General features: G+C 38.9%; 1 protein-coding gene across 2 annotated transcripts in view; it reads left to right on the forward strand.

Moving 5' to 3' along the window:
- The window catches only part of VWA8 (von Willebrand factor A domain containing 8), a 670,166-nt gene that overhangs the window by 352,549 nt on the left and 299,436 nt on the right, over positions 1-18,181 (forward strand). For both annotated transcript variants that reach the window (XM_073580317.1, XM_073580318.1), the window contains exons 25-27: positions 1,824-1,943; positions 4,511-4,716; positions 7,680-7,831. In XM_073580317.1, coding sequence (XP_073436418.1) covers positions 1,824-1,943; positions 4,511-4,716; positions 7,680-7,831 — 478 coding nt within the window. The remainder of the gene's footprint in view (positions 1-1,823; positions 1,944-4,510; positions 4,717-7,679; positions 7,832-18,181) is intronic.

The following is an 18,181-nucleotide window of genomic DNA, read 5'->3' on the forward strand; positions in this document are numbered from 1 at the left end:
CATGATTTTAACCATTTTCTCCTTACTTTCCAGTTTCACATGTAGCATAGTGGACTAATACCATGAGTTATATCCTCTGAGGCAAGTTCTAATCCACCCCAGGACTCGAGAGCAATTTTTTAATCTTTTACCTCGTGATCCCCCCCTCCCGTGTCTTTTTATTTTTTAATCACGTTTTTTATACCAACACTCTTTTTATGGCATTTTAAACATCGTTTTTAATATGGTTGTAATAAAGTTTTATTGTTTTGTATGATTCATGTATATGTATCCATGCTGACGTGTCACCCCACTATTCTTGGCGCCCCCCCCTTTTTTTTTTTTTTTTTTATGTGTATATATACCCCTGCAATGATCTTCTGTAACATGCCCTGATGAAGTGAGCTGGGACTGGCTCAGGAAACGCGTTGGCAATAAAGATACCTTGAATTCTACCACAGCAGCGCAGTCTCTTATTGCACTACCAGCCTTCTCTTTGTACCAAGTCCTTGGACCTCGTGCAGACTGCTGCAGCTGTTTTATGCGATTATAGGTGTTGTGACTCTCACAACCCTATCAGGTGAGCCTAACACTTGCTGCGCACTCATCTACTTTCCATACAGACCTACGCATTGGAAGCGCCCTGTCTCCCCCTTTTCTAATCTATCCAGTTAGGAAGAATAACCTGCTTTGGTGCCATTGCAAGTGACAACTGGTCCATTGGAGAAGGAACAGCAAGAGGAGGAACAGGAGGAGCATGACTAGAACCCTACAATACGAGCTCTAGACAGCTACCAATGTGCATAATTCTGACAAATCTGTTAGAAACCGATTCAATGAGCATAAGTCCAGCGTCCTATAATGGGACCTGTGCTCGGAGATCGGCACTGTGCAGCTCAATTGGCTTTCACTAGAGAATACCATAATTGTCATGTCCACCGTTGTTGCCTCTTTCTCTTCTCTAATAATAGCATGTTCATTTTGAGCACATGTGAAAGACTTGAAAGAGTCTGGAGATGCCTTGGTGAAGGTCATGCTGCTTGCAATATCATCCAGCATGACCAGGTTAGTGGTGGGACACTGATAGTTTCGGGAGGCATATCCTTGAAGAGTTTCACAAACCTCCACATGATAGCCAACCTAACTGTTGTTATGTTCCGTAATTAAGTCCTCAGAGCCATTGTCTGAACTTACCCTGGTGCAGTGGGCCCTCTTGGTGCAGGACAATGCCAGACCTCATTTGACAAGAGTGTGTAGGCAGGTCCTGTTTGACGAAGGCATTGATATCATTGGCTGGCCTTCACATTCCCCAGACTTGAATCCAATTGTAAACCTTTGGGATATTATGTACCCATTCATTTGACACCAAGTTCACAGACTGTCAAGGAGCTCACTAATGCCCTATTCAGCTGTGGAGGAGATGACACCATCCACCATCTCCTCAGCAGTTTGGCCATACGTTGTCAAGTGTGCACAAGGGATCATGGTACAATACACACTACTAAGTCACAATGAGTTTACGTGATGAAATTAATGCATATTGGTTTTACCTGTGATTAAAATGTTTCATATTGATTTTTGGGATGATTTGGTTGATGGTTTTGGTTTCCATTGACAAATCATTTCCTTCTCCATGATATACACAATTTATATCAGTAAAGATTTTCAACTATGGTAAATCTTTAGTTCATCAAGATCCAATGTGATAGTTCATTGTTCTGTTCACTTTTGGCGCAGTGTATTTTAATTATAATAGCCTATATTTTAGTTGGTTTTGTAGTCTGATTTATCTCTTTTTTCACTAAAATTTGAATACCATATAATCTGTTTTTACTTTTTTCCAGATTTATCAGAACGCATAAGAAGAGATAATGTAATTGCTATTCACCCTGATTTCAGAATGATAGTCTTGGCCAATAGACCGGGGTTTCCATTCTTGGGAAATGATTTTTTTGGTGCATTGGGTAAGTAGTAATGTTAGATTTTTTTTTTTATTATTATAAAACCTCCATTAATTGTTTTGTACCCTAACAAATATATTAAATAACCCATTAAGCCCTACTATTCTTTGAAAATTGATGCTGTGACTCGCGAGTCTGCAGCGGTCTATAGCAGGAGCAGATGGGATCACGAGTTCTTAGAGACAACCGGGGACCCTGGTGAGAAGACAGTGGCAGTTTATTACAGCTTCTAGCTTCTCTGCTTTGGGCTACATACTGTACCTTAAGCTGCGTTGGTACAGTGCGACAGTCCGGCAGGGACCACAGAAAGTTCAACATAAACAGCGTTTTTATTTTCAGACTCACATACAGGAGTGATATCCTCTAGATCGTAGCCGGGTTTCTACAAATACAGTCCGTGTTCAAAACTTGTTGCCGTGGATAATGGCACCGCTGTGGCTCTTGGGTGCGTCAGCCGCCTTGAAGTCTCTGGCTCTGTATTAGGTCCACATAGACCTGGGTTGCACAGAGCCTCCTGCTCTGCAGCTTTCAAACTCCAAACTGCCACACCCAAGGCCCAACTGACAGATTTTTAAATGGAATCGTGGCCATAGAGCCACTTCCAAAACCCGAGTGCAGAGAGGGATTTGCCCCACTACCAATCCTGCAAATCCCTCTAAAAATAAAAGCCCTTAGAAATCTGACTGGGTCAACTACTTGGATCCAATCCACCTAATCCACACTTCCTTTTAGTTTGCCTTGTGATTCACAGGCGTTCTGCTGATGACTCCGTTCGCATCCTGGGGGACACATATCAACCCTCTCATATGATTCCCCTCAATGCCTCACAGTAGCCATAAAGATCATATTTGGCATGTATCATCCTAATTTTGATAATCAAATAGGCTTCAGTCGATAGTGTAACCCCTTAACGACCACTAATAAACTTTTTAACGACGGCCATTAGGGGACTTATTCCTCAGCACCTTTTTTACGGCTCTTTTTTGCTGGTAAATTTTAACCCTTTTTACATCCAAACAGAATAAAAGGATGATTCAAAATTGATGCTGATATAAAGTAGACATTTGGGAAAAGTTAATTATTAACTATGTTTCTGGTCTGAATGTCTGGTTTAAGGATATAAACATTCAAAGTTTGAAATTTGCTAATGTAAAAAAAAAATCAGCAAATTTCAGATATTTTTATAAAACAAAAACCTATCGACCTAAATTTCCTTCAACATAAAGTGCAATGTGTCACATCATTTGTCTAGGGAAAATTGGACGCCCCCATAAATGTTAGAAAGTCAGCGGATTCAGGCAAGAACAGCAGGTTTTTATCAGATTTGTACGAGGGCCTTAAACAAGTCGTCCAGTACTAGATCTTGGATTGTCCCCAATTTGTAGAATAGTTACACACTGGACTAGATCCTGTGACATTGTATGTGTCATGTAAATGCCGCAGTCTATCAGTGTATGTTAAACAGCAGCAGTCCACAAATGATATAACTGGTGTGGTAAGATTGTCATTGACACAGATCTTGGAGCAGAGGAGCGGTACCTTTCCAGGAATTTGAGTATGCTCTTTCTCCTTAAAATGTACCACATATATCAAAGTTTCTCTTACTAGATGATGAATTTTAAAAAATATCACAGAAAAAGATACAATCTTATCAACACCAGGTCAAATTAGGCAGGCAGCCCATCATCATCTAAGTGCACCCCACAAGACAGACGCCCCAATTCACCCAGCCAACACTAAAGGGCCTGGCTGCATCCTGCATAAACATGGAAAAATGTTCAATAAGAAGATGAATAATAGTGTATAAAATAAATACATTACATGGTGTATTGGTCGATATTTTGGTCAAAATATGCAATCTCACAACCCACGTCAAGGGTCTTCACACTTGCGAGTCCTAACACTAAAATTAAAAATGGCTAACATGTGACAAAATGTAAAAAAAAATCACAGAAAAAGATATATCCATACCAACACCAGGTCAGATAACAAATGCATCAGCAAAATGCAGCTGACCTCCATGATAAAGGCGTGGCAGCACAGGTGCAAAATACTGTGACTGACATCCTATGCAAGCTTCATCTTTCTGCATGTTTGATACTACGCAGCCACCCCCATCATGCATGGTAGGTTTGTGAGTGGCAGTTAAAGTCAGCATTTTGCACCTGTGCTGCCCCCTCTTTTATTATGGGGGTCTGCTGCATCTTGATAGTGCATTGGTAATCTGACCTGGTGTTGGTAAGGCTGTTTCTCTGATGTTTTTTTAAATTTTGTCCCATGTTAGCCTGAGATGATTAGATTGTCTCATCTTTAGACTGTTTTTTCTTCACTATTAGATGGCTGAATTACGTTCAGTAACACTTGAGATCATATTTAGGACACGCCCTCTTTCATGTCAAACCATGCCCCATTGCGTTTGGGCTACACCTCTTTTCCCAGCAAATCAAAAAGTTTGTATAGAGGATATTCTAGATGTGGAGGAAGTCATGTTCAGTTTTATAGCACATACAGCTTAGTATATCAGTCCTGTGTGTGTCCTGTGAGATGGTGTAACAGGTCTTCTCTTGCAGGAGATATCTTCAGTTGCCACGCAGTGGATAATCCCGTTCCGCAGTCTGAACTTGCCATGCTAAGACAATATGGGCCCAATGTGCCTGAAGCCATATTACAAAAACTTGTAGCTGCCTTTGGAGAGCTTAGAAGTATGGCAGATCAAGGAATTATCTCATATCCATATTCCACCAGAGAAGTTGTTAATATTGTGAAACACCTGGAGGTAAATGTAGATTTTAATATTCACATCTATACACCATTCCAATGCATGAATTATAATGATGTTTGACTATGTCCTTCACATATGAAACATTAACTTCCTGTTATATGAAAATACCAAATATCCCTCAATATTGTAGCCAGATGGTCCCAGTGGGTCAGATGTTCTAAAATGTGTTATAACTTGTGTACTGTTCTATTAACATTTTTTTTGCATTTTTCATAAATACCTTTAAATTGTAAAATGAATAATTCATTTGAACATTTCACATGTCAGCATAATTGCAGACTACTGAATAAAGGCTGCAAAGCTCAATATTACAATATCTTACAAAATCTACACACTGCAAGCAGTTATGTGTAAATGTTGAAATCTGTGAATTTGGTAAGTTTTAACTGTAAAAACACACCAAAAAACAGGCAAAGATACTTACCTTTCTAGGCCTCAAGACAAATGCACTATCAGGGTGCAGTGGACCCAAATAAAGATGGCGACGACACAGGTGAAGTAATACCGATGAGACAGCCAGCCTGGGCGGGCAGCCCAGTGCTAAAATCCTGTGTGAACAAAGGCCACAGTTTACAGAGCCATCTGGGCCCAAATGCTCCCTGAAAAGATATAAAGTGCAAAAAGACACATAGCAATATATGTGAGGTATTGGTTAATATTCTGGCCAAAATACGTAAGCTTGCAACCCACGTCAAGGGTCCCCACTTTTGCAAGTCCTACTCTAACAGCAAAACCACACAAAGAGGACTTGAAAATCCTCCAATAACCTAGAAAAAACACACCAAAAAACAGGCAAAAGTGGTTTTGTTTTTACAGAGCCCCTGATTTTCCATTTGTTAATCAGTTTGAATGCTGCTGACTGGCATTATCAATTCCTTGGATATCTTTTTGTGTCCCTTTCCTGTTTTATACAGTTCAACTACCTTTTCCCGTAGATCCGCTGGCAATTCTTTTGCTTTCTCCATGACTCACAATCCAGAAATGTCAGTTGCAACAGTCTGGATCCCAGAAACTCACTTAGCTTTTATGCACACACACACTGATTACAAGCAAACAGGTCACAGGTGAGGATGTTACCTTTAGTAGCCATTCAAACCCATTTGTGTCAACTTCTGTGCATGTTATCAGGCCAAAATCACACCAGAGTATGTGAACTTTTGATCTGGGTTATTTGGATGTTTTGGGTTGTCATTATGATTTAAAAAGAGAAAACACAGTAGTTTGAAAATAAATGGCTTCACTCAACCACTAACCATGAGTGGAGAAAAAGTATTGGTGGTGTTATTCATATTCTCTGAAAAAAGGCCAAGAGAGCAAAAATTCTGCCGGGGTATGTAAACTTTTGAGCACAACTGTATATATTGAAGGGACCCTGCAACTCTTACAAATTAAATCACATAGCTTAAAACGTGAAAATCTAGATTAACAAAATATACAAACATGTCACCTTTCATCAATAAACTGGACTAATTGGTGTCTGTTTGTCTGTGTGGATTATTGTCTCCAGCAGTAATCTAATTCTTGCAATTAATGGGCTGTTGTTGCCTGTTTGGTCAACATTAATGACATCTTAGTATTATTTCTATACATTTATTTCTTATTCTATGAAAAAAATAGATATTGTATATACAGTATGTTCCAGGGAAGATAAATTCTTAAACTCTCTGGACCTAATGGAACTGTGCAGCATGCAAAAAAGTTGGTTTTTGGCAAGTAGCAATAGAATAGCAATAAAGGAAAACGAGCACCTTTCTGTTTTGGCGTACGACACATGCATGTGCACCATGTAGCTTTACTTTATAATCCTTTCCATTTTTATGATTGGATTTTATAGGAGAAAATTAAATGTACTAAAGAAACACTCACATCAAAATTTTCAACTTCTTAAGGGGAATCTGTCACTGAAAGTTGGAGGCCTATGTAAATGGCCTGTATCCGGTCCAATGGGCGGTGTTTCTTCGTTTTTTCTCCACCCCATCCGTGGCCCCCGTCCGCGATCTTCTCCGGTATTAGAGTAGTTCTTCTCCATAGTTCGCTCACGCGCAGTATGCTTTGCCCAACTGCGTGCAAAGCCGAAAATCATTACTGCGCATGCGCCGGTACACTATGTTCAGGAAGTATTTCACTGTGTTCCGTGACATAGTGTACCGGCTCATGCGCAGTAATAATTTTCAGCTTTCCCCGCAGTTGTGCAAAGCATACTGCGCGTGTGTGAAGCAAGATTGCTTTGCACATGTGCGAACTATGGAGAAGAACTACTCTAATACCGAAGATCGCGGACAGGGGCTACGGATGGGGTGGAGAAAAAAAGAAGAAACACCACCCATCGGACTGGACACAGGCCATTTACATAGGCCTCCAACTTCCGGTGACAGATTCCCTTTAATATATTGCAGTCATCATACTATTTAATACTGTGTACTTACAATTGCTCATTTTGCCCTTCTAGCCATTTAATTCCTTTCTTTTCCATTAGGTCTATAACATCAATTGATTAAAAGCAGAGAAGCTGATTCCTTCTAAGGTCTATGTAGAAACAGGAGGTCTCTTTTCCCTGCATGAGTAATCACTGCAAAAGTCCCTGGCAGGGGGAGGAGGGAGCAGCTGGGTTATGAGTTGAAGAGGGGAATGATTCATGCAGGGATAAGAGACTTCCTGTTTCTAGATAGAGCAGAGAAAAGAGAAGCATTAACTGGCTAGAAAGGCAAAATGAGCAATTGTAAGTGCACAGTGCTATATAACAATTGCAGTGTATTGATAAGATAAAACCTTTTATGAGAATCCTTCTATAAAAGGCCCAAAATGTGAGCTATCCCAGACCATTGTTGCCTCATCCCCTCATTCCACCTTACCAGTCTTCGTACTGCTGATTGCACAGCAGAATCGCAAAAGTACATGTATAATGAATACCTAGAATATTCTCATACATATATCTCTTCATGTTTATTCCCAACCAGAAATTTCCCAATGAGGGCCTGGCAAATGTTGTCCGCAACGTCTTTGATTTTGATTCCTACAACCAAGAAATGCGGGAAATCTTGATTAACTCCTTACACAAGCATGGGATCCCAATAGGAGCCAAACCATCCAGTGTCCAGCTCGCTAAGGAGTAAGGATTAATAACGTTTTATAAGAATTGTCTGTTAGAACTTTACTGTCCCCGGTCATCAGATATTATACATCAATGAAGAATATGGAAGCACAGATTACTTGACATTGTAAATGTTAGTAGCTATTTCTAATAAAACAAAGCTGTTGCTTTTTCGTGTGTGTGCTTTTGTGCTTCTTCATTTCTGAAGAAAGTGTCAGTGAAATAAAATCTTTCTATAAAGGGTTCTTCTTTACCAGCTCCAGCTATATTGCCTAAATGCATGACCTTGGTTGGATCCTGGCTTTTTACTTAGGAAAACGAGATTAATATTTAAATTTCCGTTATACCCTCATGCGTGCGTCTGCTTCCCATGTGGCATTTATTAATGTCTTGTGCATTTGCTTTTCTTTAAACATTTTTGTGATTGATTTTAAAAGCCACTGTAAAGGCCCTCATGCACATTAAAGTTGACTAAATCGGCAGTTATCCAGAAACCATCTAGCGCAGGGTGGGTAATTCATTTTCCTGATGGACCACTTGTGAGACCGTGACTGTTGTGGAGGGCCTAATCAATACCCTGAAAATAATTCTGCTCAATATTAACATATTAATTATAATTATTCTTTTCTAATAATAAATGTATCACATAAGTATCCTGAGACACCCCTATATACATTACGAGCCCTCACACAGTCGCACTATATACAGTATGTACCCCCCACAGTCCCCCTATATACAGGATGAAATCCTGCACAGTACCCCTTTATAGAGTATGTCTCCAATAGGCCCCCTATATATAGTATGAGCCCTCTCATAGCCCCATATATATGGTATGAGCCCCCTTTATATATTATGAACCCCCACACAGCTGCCCTATATATGAGCCCCCAAACAGTCCCCTATAAACAGATTGAGCCCTCACACAGCCCCTAAATTCAGCATGAACCCCCACTTAGCCCCTATATATATGAGCCTCAAAATAGCCACCCAATATACAGTATGAGCCCCCAGAAAGCCCTCATATATACAGCGTGAGCCCCAAAATATTCTTGAGCCCTCACATAGCCCTTCTTTATACAGACACACATTCACACACATTAAAAAAAAATCAAAAAAACAAATACTCACTGGCGCTCCTACTCCTGTCTTAGCTGTATATGTATATACAATATAGTGCCGTCATCACTTCTGCTGTCTGTCACACATGCTGAATGGTGGAAGAAGACGATGGCTCCTTTTTGCCCCATTATATTTACCACTGTGTGCATCCTGAGGATGCAGATAGCAATTATATCGGGATGCTGGTTCGGGGAGAGTGGCTTCATGGTGCCACCAATGGCACCACTGCCACAAAGACTGCCAAGTGTTCATGTCTGTGGGAAATTGGAAGCGATAGCTTAGAGACAAGCGAATGTTGACAGCCATCTCATCTGTATGGCTAGCTTAATTCCTTGAGAGCTTCATATTAGTGGGAATTATGCATGATACATGTGAAGTCTATTTTGCTTTTGTTTTATGGCTAGCTTACTGCCTTGGGAGCTACTTTTTAGCAGGAAATTTGCATGATGTGCTTAAAGTCAATTATGTTTTTTCTTTTATTGCATTATAGTTAGTCCCTCTTAATTATTTGCCCAAATATCCACAGGGAAATAGAAATGTTAATTGGTATCACTGTTTTTTTAAGTGCTCACTCATCTCTTGATAATCCTTTACTTTTTAGAATGAGATTTTTGGGGGTTAAATTCAGTACACAACTTTAAAAGGAATCTGTCACCTAATCTAAGAGCATCATGATATAGGAGCAAAGACTCTGATTCCAGTGATGTGTCACTTATTGAGCTGCTTGCTGTAGTTTTGATAAAGATCACTGTTTTAGCAGCAGGAAGTTATCCCTAGGGGACTAGTAAATCTGCAACCATGTAGTCCTCCACATTCGTGAGCTGTGTATAAACCTGTCCCCCCACTGATTGGCAGCTTTCTCCCTATGCACAGTGTACACTAAAAGCTGCTGATCGGTGGTGTGGGTGCATTTATACAGAACTTGGCATTCAGAGAACTCTTAGATCTCCAGAAGATACAAATGCTTCTCACAAAATTAGAATATCATCAAAATGTTAATTTATTTCAGTTCTTTAATAAAAAAGTGAAACTCATATATTATATAGAGTCATTACAAACAGATTGATGTATTACAAGTATTTATTTCTGTTAATGTTTCTGATTATTCTAAAGACATACTAATAGGGAATTTAGATTGTGAGCCCCATCGGGGACAGTGATGATGATGTGTGCAAAATGTAAAGCGCTGCGGAATATGTTAGCGCTATATAAAAATAAAGATGAATAAAGATGATTATGGCTTACAGTCAATGAAAACCCAAAAGTTTAATTGCAGCCATTAAATTCAAAAAGTTATTTTTTTCTCATTAATGTACACTCTGCACCCCATCTTCACTGAAAAAAACAGATATGTAGAAATTTTTGCAAATATATTAAAAAAGAAAAGCTGAAATATCACATGGCCATAAGTATTCAGACCCTTTGGTCAGTATTGAGTAGAAGCACCCTTTTGAGCTAGTACAGCCATGAATCTTCTTGGGAATGATGCAACAAGTTTTTCACACCTGGATTTGTGGAACCTCTGCCATTCTTCCTTGCAGATCCTCTCCAGTTCCGACAGGTTGTATGGTGAACATTGGTGGACAGCCATTTTCAGGTCTCTCCAGGGATGCTCAATTGGGTTTAGGTCAGGGCTCTGGCTTGGTCAGTCAAGAATGCTCACAGAGTTGTTCTGAAACCACTTTTGTTATTTTAGCTGTGTGCTTAGGGTAATTTTCTTGTTGGAAGGTGAACCTTCGAACAAGTCTGAGGTCCAGAGCAGTCTGGAAGAGGTTTTTATCCAGGATATCTCTGTACTTGGCCGCATTCATGTTTTCTTCAATTGCAACTAGTCATCCTGTCCCTGCAGCTGAAAAACACCACTATAGCATGATGCTGCTACCACCATGTTTCACTGTTGGGATTGTATTGGGCAAGTGATGAGCAGTGTCTGGTTTTCTCCACACATACTGCTTAGAATTATCACCAAAAAGTTCTATCTTCGTTTCATCAGACCAGAGAATCTTATTTCTCATAGTCTGGGAGTCCTTCATGCGTTTTTTTTGGCAAACTCTGTGTGGGCTTTCATATGTCTAGCACTGAGGAGAGGCTTCCATCGTGCCATTCTGCCATAAAGGCCCAACTGGTGGAGGGCTGCCGTGATAGTTGACTTTGTGGAACTTTCTCCCATCTCTCTACTACATTTGATGGGGTGCAGAGTGTACATTAATGAGAAAAACAAATGAACTTTTTTAAATTTTCCAAATGGCTGCAATGAAACAAAGAGCGAAAAATTTAAAGGGGTCTGAATACTTTCCGTACCCACTGTATAGGACAAGCTCTTCTCTTACTTATTTTTAACTTTCAAATCAGGACAAAGCTCAATATGAACCTAAAAAAAATAACCTTTTCAGTTGATGCAAAAAACTAGAGCAGCTTTATTAAGAGTAGCTCTCTTATTAAATCTTGATGTTGCTATTCCATATTTTCATTTCCTTGTCCACGTTGGCATAAATAATTGCTCTTATTTTACTAGTTTGTGTGTTTTTGATACTTTGTGATACATAGACACGTGGTCTGAATTGTTGGTACCCCTTGTTTAATGACAGAAAAACCTACAATGGTGACATAAATAACTTGAATCTGAAAAAAGTAATAATCAAAAATCTATGAAAATGAACAAATGAAAGTCAGACATTGCTTTTCAACCATACTTCCACAGAATATAAAAAAAATAAAACTCATGAAATAGGCCTGGACAGAAATGATGGTACCTTTAACGTAATATTTTGTTGCACAACCTTTAGAGTCAATCACTGCAATCAAACGATTCTAAAAATGCTGCTTCTTTGAGCAGCTTTAAATACCAGGGTCAGAGGACAAACAAATAGTTTCCTGGGCACAGATTTCCATTCACTGCTTATACCTATTAGATGGTCTTCTATGAAAGCTTCCGTGGCCCACCGCTGCAGTCACTAGGCTACTTTGTCTATGCAACAGCCTCAGCTCCATCTTTCTCTACAGTCCAGTAGGTTAGTTCTGGAGGAATTGGTTAAGGTAGACTAGATAATACTACTAGGTATTACACACTGGAAAAATATCTGAAAAATAATGATAATGACCTCAACAAGCTTTTACCAGTGTAGAAGAACCCTTAAAAATATAATTGATAGTCCCCATTTAATACCTCAAAATAAAATATAGCAATATCGCATAGGTTGAACTTCTTTGAGGACTCAGAATAGCCACCCTTACACGTTGTAGAAAACAAAGGCGAACCATATAGGGCAATATCTCTTGCTTTTTAAAGGCAAATGCAATTTGACCAGGAGCCCACATTTTCAAAAACCAGGCATTAAAAATTAAAATACAGACTCCAAGCTTTCTATCTGAATCCGTCTTCGCCAGGAATGGCTTAATCCAGGGTGCAACGCATGGTTATTGAGGGTCCCTGAACTGGCTGTTGTGGGCCTCATCATCTTTATAGAAAGGAGACAATGCCAGATCGAGGTATTTCTTTCCTTATAAATAAATATTCCTCCATTTTGTTATAACCAAGAAGAGTATCTTTTAAGATATATTATACAACCCATTGATTCTGAGTCCTTGATAGAAGGTCAAGCCTGCGCATTACTGCTGTTCATATATTAACATGAAACTTGCTTATCTTGTAACCCTAAAAGTCCTTAATGTGAATAAACATTTGTGATATTTTATGGATCCAAGCGTTCGTGTTAATAGACATATTTATCCCCAATATCTACATCATATAAAACAACTGACAACTCCAATAAAATATAAATGAAAAAATGTTACATGTAACTGTTAAATGCCAAAGTTGACCTGGTAATCCTAAGCTGATCATAACCTCCACTCCTGTCCTCACTATAGCCCAGCATCAACATTCAAACCAGTGCATTGCGTCTATAGAACGAGAGGATAGATGCGTCACTTGTTGCTTCTCTTCTTTATGGAGGGTGCACTGTCTAATTTCAACTTGTTTATTCCTTTCTCTCCCGAGATGACATGGATATGGAATGCTGCAGACAACAGATTATGCTCTGACTTAATGGCCATAGTTTAAATCTCATTTTCTGTACCAAAGCTGCTTATCTATCAGTCTGTTGATCTGCCTCGCTGTCTGTTTAATTTGTGATCTTTACATTCCTCTGTATTTCCTGAAATCCTTTAAATCCGGCTTTATCATACTGTCAGCTGTAAGTGAGAGATGTGCTAGAAATGCCATTTTGTTGTTGAGCTGCATGTATTACTCATAAATGGCTGCCTAGCGTTTCCAAATGTTAATTCGCAATGAGCTATTCCCTTGTGATTCCTGCCTTGTATTCTTCCTGAAAGGTCATAAAATAATGAATGCGGCCATTTTAAAGTGGCTTGTCGTACCTTTCGATGTTAAAACTTAAGGCCCTGTCACATTAAGCGAGATCGCTGCTGAGTCACTAGAACTGTGATGTTATAGGAATCTTACCAGCGAGATCGCTGTGTGTGACAGTGACCAGCCCCCCTGCCGGGTATCGCTGATCGTGCACGAAATGTCTGGACATTTCTTTGGTCGCTCATGTCCCGCTGAGTGGCTTGTATCGTCACGTTTGACACCTAGCCTAACTGACCTCGTTAGCGACTCAGAAGCAAGACAAGGTGGGGATTAGCGTTCCCGACATCGTTACAAAGGTCGCTATGACACGCTAGATCGTTGCTCCGTTGTTGGGTAGATTGGACTGTCTGACATCTCAATAGCGACCACATAGCGATGCGGCAACGATCCCTGTCGTGTCGTATCGCTGTCGGGATCGTTATAGCGTCGCTAGGTGTGATGGGACTTTGAGTTATATTCAGTTTTTCAGTAGATCATATTTATAATCCTGGAACGTAGAGAGGGGAGGATGACAGTGGAAAACAAATAAACATCATATCAAACCGTACATGATGAGTTTGTAAAACGTTTAATAATAGGAAAAAATACTGGATGGAAAATGTTGAGGGCAGCCCGACTGTGATTATCATCCATGAAATGACATTGCTCTATACCTAAAATCCGAATGAAGCCTATTCAATTATGTATTGGTAGCTATGAACTATTCATGCCAGCCTTGTAATGAACAGCATTTAAAAATCCAAACTGATATTTAATTTATTATGAAATGTTATTGTTTATCATTGTTGTCCTGTTCCTATTTCTAAATACTCAAATATAACAAATGCAAAAAAATGATCGTCTGTCCTTGTAATATTGCTTGTCCTTAGTAAGAGACCGATGGCTTTCCCAACTTTGGACGCTGCCCATCACCCTTTTGAAGGAGCTGTGGCGTGTGTGTTCACAGGCTGGATCATACTTGCCTGTAGCATGCTTAGTAGCTGTTGTTCAAGGTGTTGACACATTGTAGCTTTCAAGTGGATTAGCGCTGTAATATATTGCATGGTGACTAGTAAGTACAACGCGGGCTAGTATGAACAGCTTAAAGAGGTTGCGGCGCTCCTGTGAGCACCACGGTCCTTTACACAGATGTTCCTGTTTTCTCCTGAACTTATTATAGCTGTTTGTTTGTTTTTAATAATTATTATTTGTTGGTTGTGCTCTTTTCTTCTTAAAAATCATTAAGACCCTCTTTAAACTTTTGTTTCCCTATCCCATCCTCCTATCACTCTATTAACAGCTAATATTATAGGTAATACAAATGGAGATTCAGTGGCGCTTGTGTATGAGTGTAATTCCAGCAGCAAACACTAAGACAACTGTCACAAGGGTGTCAAAGAAATAAGGTAAAATAACTAATAATATTAGTGTGCGCTAAGGTCTTACAATTGACTATTACTAATTGCTATTTTCTCGCTATTATCCAGCTACATAAAGAGCACTTATAAGAGGTTTTTTTTTTTTTTTTTCTATAACCACCCAATTTAGATTTCCCTCTTCTTTGAGTGTTCCAAGCGCACACTTATATTATTAGCTAATATTATAGGTTAACTTGTGCTACTATGCGATCCAGTAAGATAAAAAATGAAAAAAGAAATCCAAATGGAAAATTAATGAGCTCGTGTAAATTTTTGAGTTTCTTTCCAGTCCTGAATAAATGTTAATGAAGTATGCTAGAACTGGAGAAAAAAAGACATGGACCGCACATCCAAAAATAATACGTTGATCAGTGCCGCCAAGCAAAAATGTACAAAACTAAACATGGGGGTCTTAGTGAGCATTTTAGTCAGACTGTATGAAGCCCACTGCCACGTCACGCCGAACCTCTCAGTGGGTCCTAACATATAGCCTTCAGTAGTTTCCAGACTGGGTTATGTGGTAGGTTCCACAGAGTGTTTTTCGCAGTTACCTGCGGCTGCTTGGATGATCCGACTCATCACTGTTCATTTATTCACAGCACGACCCACATTTGTATAGTCTGAGATGTAACAAAATGGAGGTTTGAAAGTAATATTGAAAAGCCACATGCCCTGCGCTACCATAAATACCAAAAGGAGTCTATCAATATTAAAGCTCATCCATTATAGTAATATATAAACCAAAGAAGAAAATGGAACCAAGAGCAATTAATAAAATATAAGATTTTACTGTTATACAAAATTAGATAAAATACAATTTTAAGAAAAATGAGTTACAAAGTTAGAGCTATATAAGGGAATCAGCGACACCCAGTTGCCACATACAGGTATAGGTAACGGTAAAAACTGCAGTATCTAAACAGAGGCATGTAAAGGTAACAAAAAATGGATGTCTATCTCTATATCCCTTAAGTAATATCTTCTCAATATTCACATAAAGTGCAATAGTGCATGAGAATAGTCCAAAATTGGGACTAGGCCAGGCACATAAAGAGGAATATAATCCTATGTCAATCACAGCTACTATCAGAGGGAAATAAGTATATACACAAGTCTGAAACAAATATATATAATGGGAGTGATCCTAAAATAGGAGTTACTGGTTAACCACAGACAGAGAGGCTGTCAGCCAATGTGAGAGAGAGAGCCTAGTCCTAATTTAGATACTGCAATTTTTACCGTTACCTATACCTGTGTGGCAACTGGGTGTCGCTGATTCCCTTATAACTTTGTTACTAATTTTTCTTAAAATTGTATTTTATCTAATTTTGTATAACAATAAAATCTTATATTTTATTAATTGCTCTTGGTTCCATTTTCTTCTTTGGTTTATACCTGTGCTACCATAGTTGGTGTGCAATCGTAAGTGATTTATACATTTTTTGAAACTTTTTCTTGGAGAAAAGTGATAGTGTAAATCTTTATATGCCGCCACGGAAAATAAAGAGTACACGGCTCTGTAATTATATAGTGGTGTCCTGCAGTTTTACATGTGCTCCACTCTATTCCTGAACTACCGCTCCCGCTTATCCTCGCAGCACACTTTTTCATTCACAAGAAAATGCAAAGTCACCTGTCATGGATGACACCGCGGCGGTAGTCTTGTGGCCTTGTCTTCCACATGGACAACAGGTTATGGTCCCTCAATAGGGTCTGGGGAAGATTTTGGGGTTCCTAGCCTAAAGAAGTTTGGAAACTACTGCCAGATCTTGTGTTCCCATCACTGTATAAAGTTTTTTCTTCTGCTCTTCTTATTTATCAGACACCTTTTACTTGTCATTGACTCCCAGTTATTTCATTACTTAGATTTAAAAATATTATCCTACGTAATGCTCACTATGTCAGTCTGCAGGCGATGAGTAAGTATAATAAAATCCTCTCACCCTAAATTGAAGGTCACCAATTAAACATCTTTGAAAGCTAGACAATTATAATTTCTTTGTCTCAAGTAGAAGACCCATCAACATCTAAATTATGGAAAAATGTATGTCTTGCAGATACTGCGCCACTCTTGTCTCTGGAATTACTTTCCTGCTTGCCTAACACAAAAGTGACAATGGGTCTGTGTTTTAATCTCATATAATACCCTAGTTCTGAGGATATGCCACAGGAATTTGGGTTGACTGACACCCAACATAGACATCATTTTAGATGTCACAATTCCATGGTTTTTTTTAGAACCCTTAAATATTTTCTGTCCCCCCACCCAACAAACTGAAAAATAAAGTAAGTTTACCATTAGAACTAATTATAAATCCCCCATCCTCTAAGCTGGGGTGCTTCAGTTTTCTATCTTTTTTTTTTCTAACTGGGTAGGATAATACATCACTATATCTCTTCTAACCATCAAAAAGCAATTGATGCTTGATGGAAAATAAGTATCTCAAGACGGAATATGCTATAGGTGCGGTAAATATGATGATGGCTATAATTACTATGTAAAAAATAAAATCAAGATAACCTCGAGGAAATACTGAGAGACCAAAAGTAAACACAATAGCACATAAAATAGAACTTTTTTTTAGGTATCAGTCTAAAAGGTAAATCATGATGTACAGTCAGCACAAAAGACACAAAAACGGATTGGTGGGTGAACCAACCGAAAAATCCCCCAAAAGAGGCATTATTGGCACCCATTACTGAATAAACGTATATTTATGTGGTGTACTAAAAGAATGGGAAGGGAAAAGTTAGTAAAAAGCAAGTAAACACAAGTTTGAAGGTTAAATTAAGGTGCCAAAGAAAATCTGCTCCCTGTAAAAAAAATAAATAAATAAAATGAAGGAGTACATGCCGGGAGAGCAATGTATGGAGGCACACCCAACACGCTTTTCACAAATTTGCTAAATGCTCTTACTTGTATCTGTACTTACTTTTCCCTTCTGCCTCTTTTGTACACCACAAAAATATACCTTTAATCTGTCATTGGTGCCACTGATTCCTGTTTTAGGGGATTTCCATGTTGGTTCACCCACCAATGCATTTTTGTGTCTTCTGTGTTGGTTGTATATACATGATTTACCTTTTTAGACTCCTACCTAATAAAAGTTATATTTCATCTATTATTGTGTTTACTTTTGGTCTGGCACTTTGTGCTGTATCAGTCCATGTTTCGCGTTCGTGCTTTTGGACCTCCCATTTTTCTTTGGCTTGGTTTTGTTTTTTTTGTCATTTTCAGAGACAACTGTGTTTAATTGTTGATTTTAGAAGATAATTCCCATCTCCGATTAAATATTTAGCAAATTTGTCTTATGCTTTTGGTTCAGATTTTAGATCCAGGGTATGTTAATGTCAAGGTTCACTTTTCCAGACAGTATTAAAGGCGTTGTCCGGTCAAGATCGATAAGTCTTCTGTCACTCTGTGTGACTGCAGACTTATAAATCCCCCAGCGCACACATTGTGTGCTGCAGGGATTTGCC

This window comes from Dendrobates tinctorius, unplaced genomic scaffold (genome assembly GCF_039654945.1).
Source record: "Dendrobates tinctorius isolate UK_male_01 unplaced genomic scaffold, ASM3965494v1 ptg000064l, whole genome shotgun sequence".
Taxonomy (NCBI): domain Eukaryota; kingdom Metazoa; phylum Chordata; class Amphibia; order Anura; family Dendrobatidae; genus Dendrobates; species Dendrobates tinctorius.